Raw genomic sequence first — 15,962 nt, 5'->3', positions numbered from 1 at the left:
TCTTCGTGCATGTCGGTTTATACTGTGTATGATGGTTTCATTTCTCTTAGCGTTAAATTGGGGAAAAAATGTGGTGCTTTATTCAGGCATTAAACCACTTTAAAGAAGCACATTTTGCAGTGTTTTATGTATTTTTTTTCTTTCTAGGTCACAAGGCTGTGTGATCTCTCCATTGATGGTGATTCTGTTACATCTGTTTGTTGGAATGAGAGAGTGAGTGTAATTTTTTTCATTTTTTAATATATTAACCCCCACACTATCGCCTAACTGCTTATATTTCCCCAGCACCCATGCTGTGTGTGTGCAGTTGTGAGACACAGTGAGAGACACAAGGTGAGACACAATTGAATCTTTATTCAATTTCCATCACCAGGAAGATAGGAAAACACCTGAGTGGCCAGTGACAAGCAGTGCCCTTCACAAGAGGGCAATGCTGTGTGATCAAACAGTGAAGCGAGGCCAGGGATTAAATCAAAATAGAGTTGGAGGGGGAAATAATGCACTCCACTCCCTGCGGCTCCCACCTCTCCCTGAACAACTCCAGGGTGTTGGTGGAGACTGCAAGCTCCTTCTCCAAGGACACCCGGGCCCTAATGTAAAGGGTGAGTGTAATCAAATATCATGGTGATTATCTGATGCTTTTATTTCCTTTTTGGTTCATTAATCAAAAATTCAATGAAATCAATAAGGTTTCATTGGATATTGTTTTTCTTTTCATCTATAACCTTGAAAGTACTAAAACATCCAAGGTGCTTTACGCTATAATGAAGATGTCACTAAGCCACGCAAGGGAATATTAGGTCAGGTGACCAGAAGCAAAGTCGTAGTAGATTTTAAGGAGTGTAATAAAAGTGAAATGTGAGCTAAAAATACAAAGGTTTTGGGAGAAATCCCAGAGCTTGGGAACTAGGCAACTTGAGATGTAGCAGCCAATGGTGGATTAATTAAAATCGAGAATGAACAAGTGGGCATGATTTGAGGAGCACAGATATTCTGGTGGGTTATGGGGCTAGAGGATATTGGAGATGGTGAGAAGTGGGGTTTAATAGATCGATTTGAAAACAAGGATAAGATTTTTAAAATCAAGATGTTGCTTGCCCAAAAGTCAATGTAGGCCAATGAGCACAAACGTGATGGGTGAATGGGAATTGGTGTGAATTAAGAAATGGGAAGGAGAGTTTTATATGAAGTCATATTTAAGGGAGGGGAACTATAGTAAAATGTTGGTGACCAGCCAGGAGTACATATGAGTTGGAAGTAGAGTTTGGAATGGGGAACAAAAGACAGTGGTTTCAGTCTTTCCAATATTTTAATGAATGTGTTAAAATTCATTCAGATTTACTTTGAAATATTTCTTAATTGTTTTCCTCAAAGACTCCTATTAATGCTATTCCTTGTGAATCTTGCTCAATTCAGTATTTCGTGTATTTAAGTGGAGTAAATGGGCTGTAGCATTCCTAATCTATAATCTTTGCAAAATGATGATTGTTAGCTGAAATGTTACCCACTCGACTGGGGAGAGTGAGTGATTAGGGAGAAAATTACTCATTTCTGTTTTATGACCTGATATTTATTTGAATGAAGCCATATGAAACAATTCAACAGGAATTGACTTTAAAGAAAAGCAAAACCACAAATTCTAAGAACTTGTAAGTTTAAAGGCAAAATACTGGAAAAGTACAAATTGGTATGAGAAAGACAATTACCATATATACTTGAGTAATAGTCGAATTTTTTTGATTACCTTTTAAGATTAAATTTATGGGGTCAACTATTACATGGATACTATTTTTGAGGGGATGAAATTCATATCCAAAATTCATACCGTATCATTAGCAGAAGCCCAACTGATCTCTAAGGAATAAAGAAAAATAACAAATTTATAGTAATTCTCAAAACCTGGACCAGAACTAACAGCCAGTGGACTGGAAGACCGGAGTGGAGCGTAACAAACTGCAGACTGGAAAGCTGGAGAAGGACATGACGGCTGGCACACTGACTCATAAACTTTGATCTGTTATCTGAAGAACTAGGGTTGACTTTTACGAGATATATGGAAAATTCCAGGTCATTTGACCAAAAATAGGGGGTCAGCTTTTACATGAGATCGACTGTTACTCAAGTGTATACAGTATGTGTCTAAAGAATGATGCGATCTTACCACCTGCCTAACTACAGTAGGACAACTTAAATACTGGGGTGATAAGGGATAGCTTGGATATAACTTCCAACTAATATAAGCATTTCTGACTTGACTATCTTCTTCTAGAGATCTTGACTAGTATGAAGAGGTGCAAGTTGACTTCATTCTTTTCTCAGTCTCCACTCTTTTGTAGGGTGGCACAGTTTGAAGGTTAGGGCAGGAGGAAGTTCTGAAGCAGGTTTTAACCCCAGGCTTCTGCTCTGAGCATTCCAAGAGGGAACTGCACCATTGATCTACTGTGGGAGTTGGACATCGATTTACGTGCTTTTGGCATGTTTTATTATGTTCAACGCATAACATAAAAACAAGATGTTCTACATGCAGGAGGTTCTATAGTAATAAAATGTGATGCTGGAAAAACACAGCAGGCCAGGCACCACATTTCCAGCACCACAATTTTCAACTCTGGTACTCCAGCATCTGCAGTCCTCACTTTCTCCTAGTTCTATAGGAATAGCCTCAATAACTTAACGCAATCAATCTTTTAATATATACAGGGGAATTTTGTAGCCGTGGGTACCCATAAAGGATATGTACAGATCTGGGATGCAGCAGCTGGGAAGAAGCTGAGCTCTCTTGATGGACATTCCGCTAGAGTTGGTAAGTATTGCTATAAAGATAATAAGACCATAAGATAAAGGAGTGGAATTAAACAATCAGCCCATAGAGTTTGCTTTGCCATTCAATCATGGCGAATGTTTCTCATCCCCATTCTCCTTCCTTCTCCCCATAACCTTTTATTCACTTACTATTCGAGAACCTTTTTATCTCTGTCTTAAGACACTCAATGGCTGACCTCCATAGCTTTCTGTGGCTGACTTCCATAGATTTGCCACCTAGTTTCAGGATTAGATTATAATTAGGATTCACAGAAGAGGCATTTTTAAACAGTGCAGGAGGACATATTTTTAAATAAAACCATAACTGAGAAGTTTATTATAAACTGCTGGTTTATTCGTCATATAAAATAATATAACTATTTTGAAGATTCCTAATGTGAACACATTTTGATTGAGTTTTAAGATGTTTGTACTTATGATCCGATACAAGCATGTTGTTTTACTAGCAGTTAAATTTGAGTTCAGCTGTTCTGAGACAATGTCAGGAAGCTGCACAAATCTGGAGCTGTTTTCCTAAAAACTCCTGATGTCAATTAAATCTTTCAAAATGGCGATGCATAATTTTTTGTTCGACAAGAATATTAAGAGTTACAGATCCAGTGTGGTAGGTGTAATGAAGTTGAGATACAGATCAGGTATGATTCAGTGCATGAGCACTCCTGTTCCTAAACAGCTAGCTGCATAGGTTTCAAACTCAGGGTAGACAATACCCCACATTGAAACAGTTTGTATCGTATGTTTCACATAACCTTGGCAGAAAAAAAGATAAACAACCAATATGTGATAATATATTGTGCAAACGGTTTGTGCTATGTACCATTTTCTGAAAAGTCCAGGATATTTAAGCAAAAATTACTGGTCTACTAGCAGCATTAATCAAAGATGGCCCTACTGAAGCCATTGAATGTACAGTTCAGTTCATTGAATGTGTACATAATGTAATTATTTGCACAGCGCAAGTCATTACTTGCATTATTATAATTATAGGAGTATTTAGGTGTCTCTGCAAAGTTAGGAAATGTGCAAAGGTAACCAACCGATTCCTCAGCTCACTTTTGATGAAGGGTCTTGCCGGAAACATTGACTCCCCTGCTCTTTTGATGCTACTTGACCTGCTGTCCTTTTTCCAGCTCCACATTTTATCGACTCTGACTTCCCAGCATCTGCAATCCTCACTATCTCCAGCTCACTACTTCTTTGGGGATATGCCCAACACATACAGGAATTAAGAATGAACTGCCCTGGAATAAATTGCTGATTCCTTTGGACGCATCCGATATTATTTCACTTTGGTATAAGGGTAAAAGTTAATACATTCTGAGGCAACCATTTGGATAAGAATTGTATTTTCCAATTCTCTGCATTTGGGGTTTTATGGTAGAATCTTACAAAATTTGGACCTTGCCTTTGAGTAGAACTGTTTGCTTAAATAATGAACTTTGATTATTGATGCACCCATTGTGTCTTTGTGAGACTGTGTTTTCAAGAGCACAGGCTTACTATTAAATAACTAAGGTAAAAAATACATTTACATAATGTTATTGAATAACATACATTTGTTTCATGTACACCATGTTAAATAAAAATGTTAAAAATCACACAACACCAGGTTATAGTCCACAACCTGGTGTTGTGTGATTTTTTTTTTTTAGCTTTGCACACTCCAGTCCAAAACCGGCATCTCCACATAAAATTGTAGCAGTGTTACCCAGATTTATTGTTGAGTTGATAATATATTAACCACATTAAACATGTCTGCTATAAACTTTAAACATTTTATATGTTCATTTATTTTAAGCTGGTTGGTAGTGGATCAATTAGAAGATGATGACTGAGTAAATAAGGTCATTATTGCTATAGGTTTCACAACAGTTTTGAAAGAAGAGGGAAGAGACTAAAGTAGCTACATTTTTTTTTTAAAAAAGTAGTCTTACTGTGTTGCCTGATGTCTAGGGGCTTTGGCCTGGAATGCTGATCAACTCTCGTCAGGAAGTCGGGACCGTCTCATTCTACAGAGAGATGTGAGAACACCCCCACTTCAGATGGAACGGCGATTGCAGGGCCACAGGCAGGAAGTCTGTGGTTTAAAGTGGTCTCCTGATCACCAGCACTTAGCTTCAGGGGGCAACGATAACAAGGTACCTGACATCCGTTCCAGTGGTGCCCAAAATCTAGGGTTTAGTTTTGTCTAGTGAGCACAAGACAATTGTAGTAAGAATTTGCACAAACACCCAGGAGTAAGGAGACAGCATTGCAAAGATTGGACATCTGAAATAGCCTTGTGATATTTGTCTTCTCCCATTATCACTCTTAATATAGCTGCTTAAATATGAGCAAATGGAGGGCGATGGAATTTTTTTTGTTTTTATTTAAAATTCCCTTTATACTATGGTCAGATTACTAATATAGTGCTTTAAGAAGCTTTTGTCATGTCACAGTTATTGCTGAATATCAATTTTTTTTTTCTTGGTTTATTTTACAACTGGATTTTATTTTTCTTTCAGCTCTTTGTATGGAATAATTCCAGTTTGAGCCCCGTCCAGCAATACACAGAACATTTAGCAGCTGTAAAGGCCATTGCCTGGTCCCCTCATCAGCACGGCCTTCTGGCATCAGGCGGGGGCACTGCTGATCGCTGCATCCGTTTCTGGAACACACTGACATGCCAGCCTCTGCAGTGTGTCGACACAGGCTCTCAAGTCTGCAATCTTGCCTGGTCTAAGCATGCAAATGAACTGGTGAGCTTTTAACGTTAAACCCTGTGAAGAAAGGGAATTTTTATTTTGCCAAGTAATGGATTTTAGCTACCTTTTCCAGTTTGAAGCTGATTAGATAAAGGAATGTGATTACCCAGGGACTAGCTGTCTTGTGCAAAGTTCACCAAGTACAAGGTAGTCATATGTGAAGAGACTTCTGAATCTTTTAAACAGATTTGATTAGCATGTTCTGTACTCCTGTTTAACCTAGGAATGTTGATGCACTAACTTGTTAATACTTCCCTAACAAGGGCCACCTCTGTTCCTTACTTTTGCAGCAGCGCTGGTGAGATGTGATGATTAGTAACTTTAACCAACCACATTGACAAAATTTAGGACATTATCAGAGATTGTCCTTGGATTTCAGAATTAGGTTTTTTTTTAAAAAAATGTATTTTCTTCAAATTCTCTCTTTCTGACTTAAAAATAAAAGTATGAAGCGAGACTATGATTTAAAATATTATTTAAAACAAAGGATGTCTAGCTGCTAAAAGTAGCCCTGCAGAACAATGCGCATCTCCTCATGTTACCTGATTATAACAGAAGTGCTTGATCTGGCTGCAGGTTCATAGACTGTTCTATTTGAAGATATTTGTGCAGGACCAGCAATACATGACCTATCAGGTGCATTATTGAATATGCTCCTTCAGGATCTCTAATTATCTTTTTGATCTGGTTTTGCATCCATAATCCAACTTAATTATGTTTCCTAAGTGGCAATCTAGTCACTTTCTTACTGTTGATCCCTTCTGACCCAATTTACAAATTGGGAATAAACTCCAGAGCATCGGCCCTAAATTGCTCAATCTTTCATAAAGCAGGCTATTCATCTGTAAATCAATTTAGTAAACCTCCTCTGAACTGCCTCTAAATGTAACTACACCCCTCCCACATCACCATTTAAATCCTTCCCAGTCCCTGATTTAATTCAAATCCTCCTCTGTGACATCACACCATGCTACTCCTTCATCCTACTCCAGTTTTCACTCTTCAAGCCCCCCTGCCCTCCAACTCCACTCACAGCTCCCATTCTACCGAGTGCGAAAGCCTTTAGAAACTCCACTATACACAATTAAACAATTTCTTCAGTCTCCTCCAACTTCCTGTTACTCTTTAAACCGGGTTATGTTTTTGATCATTCTCGTAGTGATTTATTTTCCTATTGCTCAGCATCAATCTCTCCTCCCTGAAGCGTGTTGGCAAATGTTTTGTTTTGCTTTTCTTTAAACGTTATTGCTTCACATTTGTGAAGATTGATAGGAAGTAAATACTTGTAGCATTTGTTTCCAATCTTCAATGACTAACTTATATTTGTTTTTGATTAAATAAGCTGTTTTATTTTCAGTGCTTTGTTTGGCATTAATGAAGTTCTCCAAGAATTGAAGTGTCCACTTTTATAGCCATGTTATTGGTTAGGAAAGTTCATGATTCAATATGATATTAATGTCAGGGAAATGCTGATCTAGGATACAATAGTGGAACTGATGTTGCTATTGGAGCTGGTGACCAGAGTGTCAACAATATATTATTAATTGAAAAAGAATTCACAGCTTTGTGTTAACTTGCTGGATTTGAATTTGTTCCATTTTGTCTTTTTTAAATAAAAGCATGTCCCAACTCTGAGTGAAGTTAAATAAAACCTCATTAAAATTTGTTGGAAGTTTTTTTTTAAATTTGGCTTTGTTTTACAGGTTAGTACACATGGCTATTCACAGAATCAGATTTTAGTGTGGAAGTACCCATCCTTAACACAGGTTGCCAAACTGACAGGGCATTCATATAGAGTGCTCTACCTGGTAAGAACTTTGTTTTTGTGACTGGTTGCTAGCTTATCACTGGTATAGTTTACTTCAATGCTATCATCACTGACATGTTACAGAAAGTTATAACTAAAAGTGTCCTCCAGATGTCCAGACTAATGCTTTGGGAGACATTAATCCAAGTCCTACCACAGTAGTTGGAGGAATTTAAATTCAAAGAATCTGGAATAGTAAAGTAAGTCACCATAGTCCTACCAGACTACAGGGCTACTGAGATTTTAGCATGATTTATTTATATTTTACCTGAGTAGTGGAAAATGAATAGTCAACTATTTAAACTTCCCTAGCCCTTCTCTAATACTCTAAACCAAGTAGAATTCAAAATATGATAGGCTATAATGTAGAAAAAAATCCATCAACTTCATATGGGACTTTTCTGATTACTTTAATGTTTACAGATCTTTGTGTTTTGCTGGGATATGTTCCAAACATTGTTTTGGAAATTCTTAAGTTATGCTACATACTGATTTGAGATTCAGGGCAGGTGCCTTAATGTGAATTTTTGAATATCAGCCAGCAGGTGGCACTCTCAATCAAGGAACTGAAGGTTCTAAAGCAGACAGTGAGACAATGACTTGAACATTAAAATAAATTGAAGTTTACCTACTCTGTCTCAAACTGCAAACAGATGCTTATTTTTCTTTTAGAATGACAAAATTACACTTTTTTCCAATTAGCCACTAATCTAGTATTAGCTTCTATCTTTGAAACCAACCTAGTCAAATTAATTTTGTTTCTAAGTAAGTATTGATTAACTGAATGATACATGAATTGGAGAAGCACTATAAGTAGTGTACCTCAGGGTTCAGTGCTAGATCTATCTCTGACAGGGCTTTCAGATAATTGCAAGATTAGTCATGATTAAACATCTGAAAAATGTTAGTCAGCTTTTATTCCATATATATTTATTGCATTTCTTGTATAAATTATTTTATTGATTTAATGTTGGTATGGGTAATTGTATCATCCAAAAAACACAGCTGAATTTTTTATTTACCTGCTCCCCCTTGGTTGCCCTTGAGAAGATGGTGGTGTACTGCCTTTTTGAACCACTGTACTCCATGTGCTGTAGGTAAACCCACACTGTGCACAGTAAACTTCCACAAGCAGCAACATGAGAATGACCAGATAACCTGTTTTGAGGAAATAAATGTTGGGCAGGACATTGCAGATAACTTCTTGATGTGGAACCTGGTTGGTTCAGCATATCATTCCTTAAAAGTATGAATGGATAAGACAGAGCCATTTTTATTTTTTAAAAAAAGAGACACAGTACAAATTTAAAATAAAAATAGATTTGTACCAATTTCAGCCGGGACCAATAAGGGAATACTTTTAAAATTGAAGAATTTTGATAGAATAAATGTTTAGGTTGCCAGGAACAACAAAGTTATCATTTTAACCTTGCACCTTTGACAGGTTCAGGAAGAATGTCTTTAAAATACTACTATTAATTACCACTAGTACATTCTTTTTTACAGGAGAATTTTACTTTGGCTGGCAAACTTACTTTTAACTTTAATCAACACCCAACAGATGAAGAGAACTCCAAGATGCAATGTCTCTGAAATTTTGAAGGAAACTTGCTAGTCTCCAGCCAGTTACATTGTGGAGTATTACATGCCCATTGTATTTTGAAATAGTTACTAGTTTTCTTTACCGTATTGCGACTCCAGATACATATCAATAAACTAATAAATTCAAGCCATCTACATCTCCCTCTTACGTGCACACACATACAGGTAGATCCTGTCTATTCATGAGTTGATTCTTTCTCTTTCACGCTCTTTAGGCTATATCACCTGACGGAGAGGCAATAGTGACAGGAGCAGGTGATGAAACTCTACGGTTTTGGAATGTTTTCAGTAAAACTCGTTCAACTAAGGTATGAAGTTCGCCAACTATTTTCTGGCAGAGTTGTTTGTAAACATTATGGTCAACTTAAACATTAGTGTATGTAGTTATAATTCCCATGAAAGTAACAATTTTTGTTTGGCAGTCAATCATATAATGCCACATTGCCTAATAATCATCATATCAGAAGTGATTTCAAATTCTATGTCCTGAACTGGCTGAGGTACAGTTTTTGTAGTTACATTTTGCAAGAGAATAAGACAGCACAGAAACATCACCAAACTTCTGGTGACATAGTATCACAGTTCATTTGGCTAAAGTAAGATTAAGCTAAAGAAATGTTAAGTTTATCAAGAAAACTTAATCCAGTAGAACTTATTGTCAAAATAGTTTGTGAGTTGCTGCTGTTTTTACGCCAACTGCTGTACTGGTGATCTCCTATTCTTTTGGAATCAGTGAAGTAAATACTGAAGTGTAATCACACATTAGGAAAATATGCAGCAGATTTCCAGGCAGCAAGGATTCAGAACCAGCAATATAATAAATGACTAGATAATTTACATGAATATTTGAGGCTTTCTTGGCTTTCACAACCGAGAATTGCTCTACTTTTCAAAGTTTTTTTTTAATGGGATTTTCATGGCTTACCCAGAAGGGCAGACAGGACTTGGACTTTCGCATGAGATTCTAAACCAGTGCATCAAAGCAGACCGTTAAGCTCCGTTTGTGGCACTGTTCAATTGAGTTGTGGCTTCTTTCCTGTGAGGAAATTAAAGATGAGCCTAGCTGCTTCTGGCTGCTAGTGACTGCATTCCACAATTGCCTATGAGAAGCACAAGTTAATTTTTTTTGTATATGGCTTCAATCTTAATTGTATTCGTTGACCCAGTCATCTCTTTCTGTTTCACCAAACCACCCTGCCACTGCCCGAAATTAATGTTTTCTTCCTATTTTCTTATCATATCTTCTCCATGATTTTCAACGTGCTGTTTTAGTCCCTGTACTCCAACAAACTGCTGCCCACCCACCCTAGCATCTTAACTACCATCTTGGTGTTCTTCTCTAACTTCAAAACCTCAGTTATTATCCCTTGACTTCTGCATCCTTTATGGAATCTCATCGTTTGCCCCTTCCTACAGCTTTTAGCTTTCTACAATCCTCAATTCCACATGCCTGCAACTCTGGACTTTTGTGTCCCCTTTAGGCCACCATGCTTTGGGTTGTCCCTTAACTTTCCTCTCCCTTAACTTTCATCTCCTTTTCCTCAGTTAAAACACGTTCCTTTCTGAACAAGCTTGGCATTACTCTTACTGGTTATGCTGAACAAAGGGACCCATATTAATACCTCTGTGAAACACCTCAGGAGGTTTATCACAGTAAATGAATTATATAAAATATATATTTTTGGTACTATGAAAACCAAATCAGTAATTGAACTGTTTTGATTTTCTCAAAACATCTTCGTTAAGAGTAACTTATTAATCTAATGGTTATTTGAGATTTATGGATATGAATGGAACTAAATGTATTTTTCTTTTAGGAATCCAAATCTGTCCTTAACCTTTTTACAAGGATACGGTAAAACTGCCAAGAAGAACAGGTGTTTCTTATGAGACGGATTCCCTCAACACAATCAGCAGTAAAGTTCACCAGAACAAACATAACCTCCTCTTCACTGTTTTTGTTCAAGTGGTCAATGCACTTTCATTTACTAAGTTTTGAGGTTAATTGGACAGAAGATTGTTGGGACATTACTAATTCATCTCAACACCAAGATGGATGAAAGAAATGCAAAAGGAGTGTGGAGTAAAAGGAGAAAGTTTACTTTATAATGTATCTATTGTACAATATGTACAGAAGCTATTTATTGGACTGAGGATGACCCTTGATGCTGTCTTAATGTTTGCATGGAACTGGAGTGTGGGAATAGATCCAGAAGTCCTCCTAAGTCTTTTATAGAAAAAAAAACATGAAAAGTATTTACATAGTGTGTCTTGGATATCTGAAAAGGAAGGTACTTTTTTTTAGAAATTATCCACCCCCATTCTATGGAATCATTTCAGTATTTGCTTCTAGAGCTGAGAAGTTTAAATTTCTGCAATTTACCTTGCACTTATGAAACTTGTTCATTGAGAAAAGTCATTACAAATGGGAGCCATAATTAAAATTCATATTTAACATGGAAGTTTTAATTTTCATTTATTAAATCCTCACTGGTTCAGTGAACAGAATTGGCAATTTGTAGCTGGCTGTAGTTGAACTGAATCAGTGTGTTGGTTTACTTTTACACAGGTTTCACTGTGTTACTGAAGAAATTCATTAGAACCATTGTTTATATTGTATGCATTGGACATAGTTAGGCAGTTAGGTTGACTTGTATACAAACTGTTCTTCTAACCCGCACACTCATTCACCATGCTATAAATTGGCACAGATAAACATCTTGTTCTTTCCCCTTTTAAGAGAACCATGTAACCCAGTATGAGGTGATGGAAGAAAGCCAAAGTTGTGTTTTAAAACAAAATTGGTGTTGTTCCACGACATTCTCTGCCTACGGAGGGTGTGTGTTCACATTTTCATGCGGAAGAAAATTATCTTCATCTCAGTACCAAATGGTCTACTGTATATTATTAAGCTGTGATCTATGGTCTGTCAACAGCAATTACCACATCTGGTCCTCCTAGAATTTTATACATTTTGGAGATCAAATCATAACTGCAGGGGATGCACTAAACATGCAGGAGCACTGCCAGTGATGCTACAGATAGCTGTTTACACTAACCATATCATCTTATTTCTTTGTACTTGATACTCCTTTAGGTTGTTTTTAGCAATTTAAAAGGCAATCTGTTACATCCAACAGTCCTCTATCCCTAGCATAGTGTATTTCTTAGTGCTGCAGATGTTCCTAGTTCAGCATTGAAAATAATGCAATTTTGAGGTGGTACCAGCTTTTCTTCAAATGCCAGCCTATGGGATAAGCTCAGAAGCTATCTAAAGAATAAATGCAATACTGGGTATAAGTATAGTGTTACTGTACATTTGTAATCTTTTGTAATTTAGTTCCTGTGCTCCAAGCTCTCTTGCCAGCTAATCTGAAATTAAGCCAGTCTGTTCATAAAATTGGTGTTAGGTTTGATTAAGCCATGCATTTCCAACAATGCAGTAATGGAGTTTTATCAGCTCATCCTTCACTGAAATGCTAATTCATGCCTTTATGATAGAGACTTTACTAATCTTACATACTCTCTTAGCTAGTTTCCTACATTTTCTTCTCTGTAAATGCAATTATCCAGACACTGCTGACAAGCTCTTAACTCCGAGCAAGGTTCATTCCTCTTTCAGTCCTGTGTGTGCAGATTTACATTGTGGCTCCTGGCTGAAGTGAAAGTTTGACATTAAATTCTCATCCTTGCCTTGATCTCCCCATTCTTATTCTTTTGATATTTATGCTCTATGAATTTTGGCTTTTGACACGTTCCAGTTCAACTGAATTATGATGGTACAGAATGGTCATTTAGCCTATGCCTGCCTGCTCTTGTTCTATTACATATGGCCGATCACTTGTCCTTTTCCCATAACCCTGTAGATTGCATATTGTTTTGATAGAAATACAATGTCCATTTTTTTGGGTCTGAAATTGGAATTACCTGGGTATGCTTCCTCTTCATCATTTTACTCCTTTAAAATACTTAGACATAGTAGGTCAGAGGAGAAAAAACTTTGTCAGTGAATTGGTCTCATACTTTAGTTTTATAATACTCCAGTGAAGCATCTTGGAACATTTCATTACTGAACAATAAAGTATATTTCCTTCTGGTGTAAACTGCACGATATGACCCAATGTTCAAAGAGAACAAGAAAGTTGTTAGGCACCAAGGATTCTCTTGGATAAAAGATGTCAACAGGCTACAAGCACTTGAGCATGCTTCAGGAATTTCCCAGGACAGGAGGAGACCTATGCTATGCTCTCACTGGACATCAATCAACCGCCTTAAAATGTGCTGTTTACAATCAATGGGGAGGTAGACCATTTTGGTTTCTGTAATAAAGTTATTTGGCTACAGTCCAGTTAGATATAGTAATGTCCCAATGAAGTTATCAGGACTGGTTTGGGGCTGATAATATCTGCTATATATTCACCTTGATGTGAATAGTCATATCCACTAAGAGATGATTATATTACTGAACAAGATATCTATCAGACTTTTCTGGGGTAACACAATACCAAGGACTAGTCAGTTTCTGGATGGTAGCAAGTCCACAATATTGGCTATATTTGATCGTTCTCTAGGTCATTCCAGGAGCCAACACCTTCTGAATTAGAAGCGCTATGAATTAATTAATAGCCAATGTCAAGCATGATATGTTATCTTTGAGATTGATGCCACTAACTGGTATTCTTTCTGATAGAGTTTCTTGGCCATCCAAGCACAGCTGTAAGGATTTAATAAAATCTGTACTTCCAGTTGAACATCAAGCATTGTGACAGCACAGGAACTGTCCTCCCAGCATCAGGGGACCATGGTGTGCACCTTTTGTGGTTTCATTAAAGAGATTAGAGATATGGAGGAACAAGGTCATAAAAAGATTTGAAAGCAAGGAAAATGAAAATTGCTGACCTGGTCAAGCTAGTTCAAAGTGATTGGGGTATAGGATATGTACAATACAACGAGTGAAGAACTGTTTGAGCTTGCAGCTGGCATACAAATGCAAACTGGATTCAAATGCCTTTTATGTTCTTTAAAAAAAACACTCACCATTAGGGCTTCTTCTTTGATATAAAAAGATTGTCACTGTTCTTGTGCCTGTTAGGGCACCTTGATGAAGTTATTATGAGTAGAGAGCATGGGACTGTCTACTCTCTGAGGCTATGCAGGTACCTGGGGCATTTCTTCCTTGACCAGCTGTAGAGGTGTGCCACTGATGTGCTCACCAGTTCCTGTTCCTGGCTCTATTCTAGGAAGAAATACTGGCACCTTCTTGCCAGAACTTCACTTAGTTTCACTAGTACCTGCTCAAGAGGAGTCAGTTGTGTAAAAGGGATAAAAATTGTTTAAGTTAAAAATGAGTTACCACTGGTGGTACTGGGAGAGCAGTGCAGCTCAGCACAATGAAGGTAACTGTGTTGGTTGCCAAGGAGATCTCCATATCCATACCCAAGGAGTCAAAGTTGCTTCTAACTAAATTAAGCATTTCTCCTCTTATGTGGTGAGGAACCTTATCTCCACCACCCGTTACCAGTCCTAGACCTCTCAGCCCAGTTGTGAAAATTTTTTCCTGCAATGAGATAAAGAGGGGGATTGAGTACACTTTAAGTAAATGGGAAGAGCTGTTAATGGTGATGCAGGAGAGATGGTGAGGTGAATGAGTACAGAGAACAGGCCAAATATCATTCTCATTCTTCCTGCACATTCCTTTCACCCAGGACACTGTGGTTATCTCAATTCAGGCTGGCTGAGTGTAGTACAATAGCCTCCTTTGGCAGGCTTTCAGAAAAAGAATAGCTGTCCTCTCCACCACCTCATCCACCAGGACCTTCACCATCAGTGAAGCAGGAAATCAGCTTGCCATTCTGGCCCATGTCCTTGGTAATAATGGTAAAGCAGAGTGTGAAGGCTAGCTCATGCCATACAGCATCTTAAGTATTACGGAATTGGGTTTAAATAAGGCGCCATTGCAAAGTCCTGACAATGGGGAGCACTTCTGTCTCTCCTGCCACATAACTCCACATGGAGGACGCTGAACAGGCCAGTTATATAACTGATGAGATAAAGAACATAAAAAAAAGTTGGCATGGGTCTTGGCAGACTGAGGGCTATGACTCTTATTCAAAGAAAGACTGCCAAACAATGTGATAATTCAATCCAATTCACTTATCCACAGGTTTCTCCATCTTCACATGTACCTTCAAAAATAGTTCAGTTCAGCTTAAAAATGGCTTTGAACTCTTTAGAGTTGACAAGTATTACTATTTGAAAACAAGCAGAGATATTGCACCTACCTATAGTGCCATTACCATCAACCACATTCACCTCCCCTTATCCAACTTTAAGTCATTGTCGCCATGATAGGAAAATAAAACTATCCTCCTGGGTTGCATTCATTGTGATCAAATCTCAACAGGATTCTCTTCATTGGCTAATTTAACCATTCCTTAATTCACGTCTGTGCTGTTTTCCATTCAACCCCAAGAAAATAAAACATCTACCAAATTAGGCAAGCACATTAATTAATTAGAAAGAAAACGACAGTGGAGCAACTAATTGCCAAAGCAGTCAACACAACAGAAACACATCACCTTGTAGAATGGTTTGCGTTTTTATCAAATAATTTTATTCATACAGCAAAAGCAACACTTAGAAACACTATCCTAAATAATGGTTCTGGTGCCGTAAAATAATTTAATGTTTTACAGATAAGACTAATTGTATTAGTGGCTAGTTCTAAACAAAAACACACGGCATAAAATGGATTCAAATGACTTTTCTTTAATAAAAGTGACTACCCTTACTCTTTAACTCCTGTTTTAATCCAAAATTGAAAAACAACTTCAGCTGGAATTGTGAATATACACTTCTGCCTTGAGTGAATCATTTCATGCAATTTGAGACAACTGATTTCATGTTTTATGAATTCTTATGAATGATGTTCAGAGATAAAATGCTCTCAATCCTCTGCACAAAGTGGAATTTAGAAATTGTAAACT

At 37.4% G+C, this 15,962-nt stretch overlaps 1 protein-coding gene across 5 annotated transcripts in view; it reads left to right on the top strand.

Annotated features, from left to right (window-relative positions):
* Positions 1–11,427, top strand: part of LOC132818770 (fizzy-related protein homolog) — a 49,437-nt gene extending 38,010 nt beyond the window's left edge. For all 5 annotated transcript variants that reach the window (XM_060829843.1, XM_060829842.1, XM_060829845.1 and 2 more), the window contains 7 exons: positions 148–213; positions 2,701–2,803; positions 4,777–4,961; positions 5,328–5,561; positions 7,271–7,375; positions 9,192–9,284; positions 10,794–11,427. In XM_060829843.1, coding sequence (XP_060685826.1) covers positions 148–213; positions 2,701–2,803; positions 4,777–4,961; positions 5,328–5,561; positions 7,271–7,375; positions 9,192–9,284; positions 10,794–10,835 — 828 coding nt within the window. In that variant the 3' untranslated portion in view covers positions 10,836–11,427. The remainder of the gene's footprint in view (positions 1–147; positions 214–2,700; positions 2,804–4,776; positions 4,962–5,327; positions 5,562–7,270; positions 7,376–9,191; positions 9,285–10,793) is intronic.
* The last annotated feature ends 4,535 nt before the right edge of the window (positions 11,428–15,962 follow it).

Source organism: Hemiscyllium ocellatum, chromosome 9, assembly GCF_020745735.1.
Source record: "Hemiscyllium ocellatum isolate sHemOce1 chromosome 9, sHemOce1.pat.X.cur, whole genome shotgun sequence".
Taxonomy (NCBI): Eukaryota; Metazoa; Chordata; class Chondrichthyes; order Orectolobiformes; family Hemiscylliidae; genus Hemiscyllium; species Hemiscyllium ocellatum.
The sequence above is the reverse complement of the archived record's forward strand: the minus strand, read 5'-3'. Positions and strand labels throughout refer to the sequence as shown.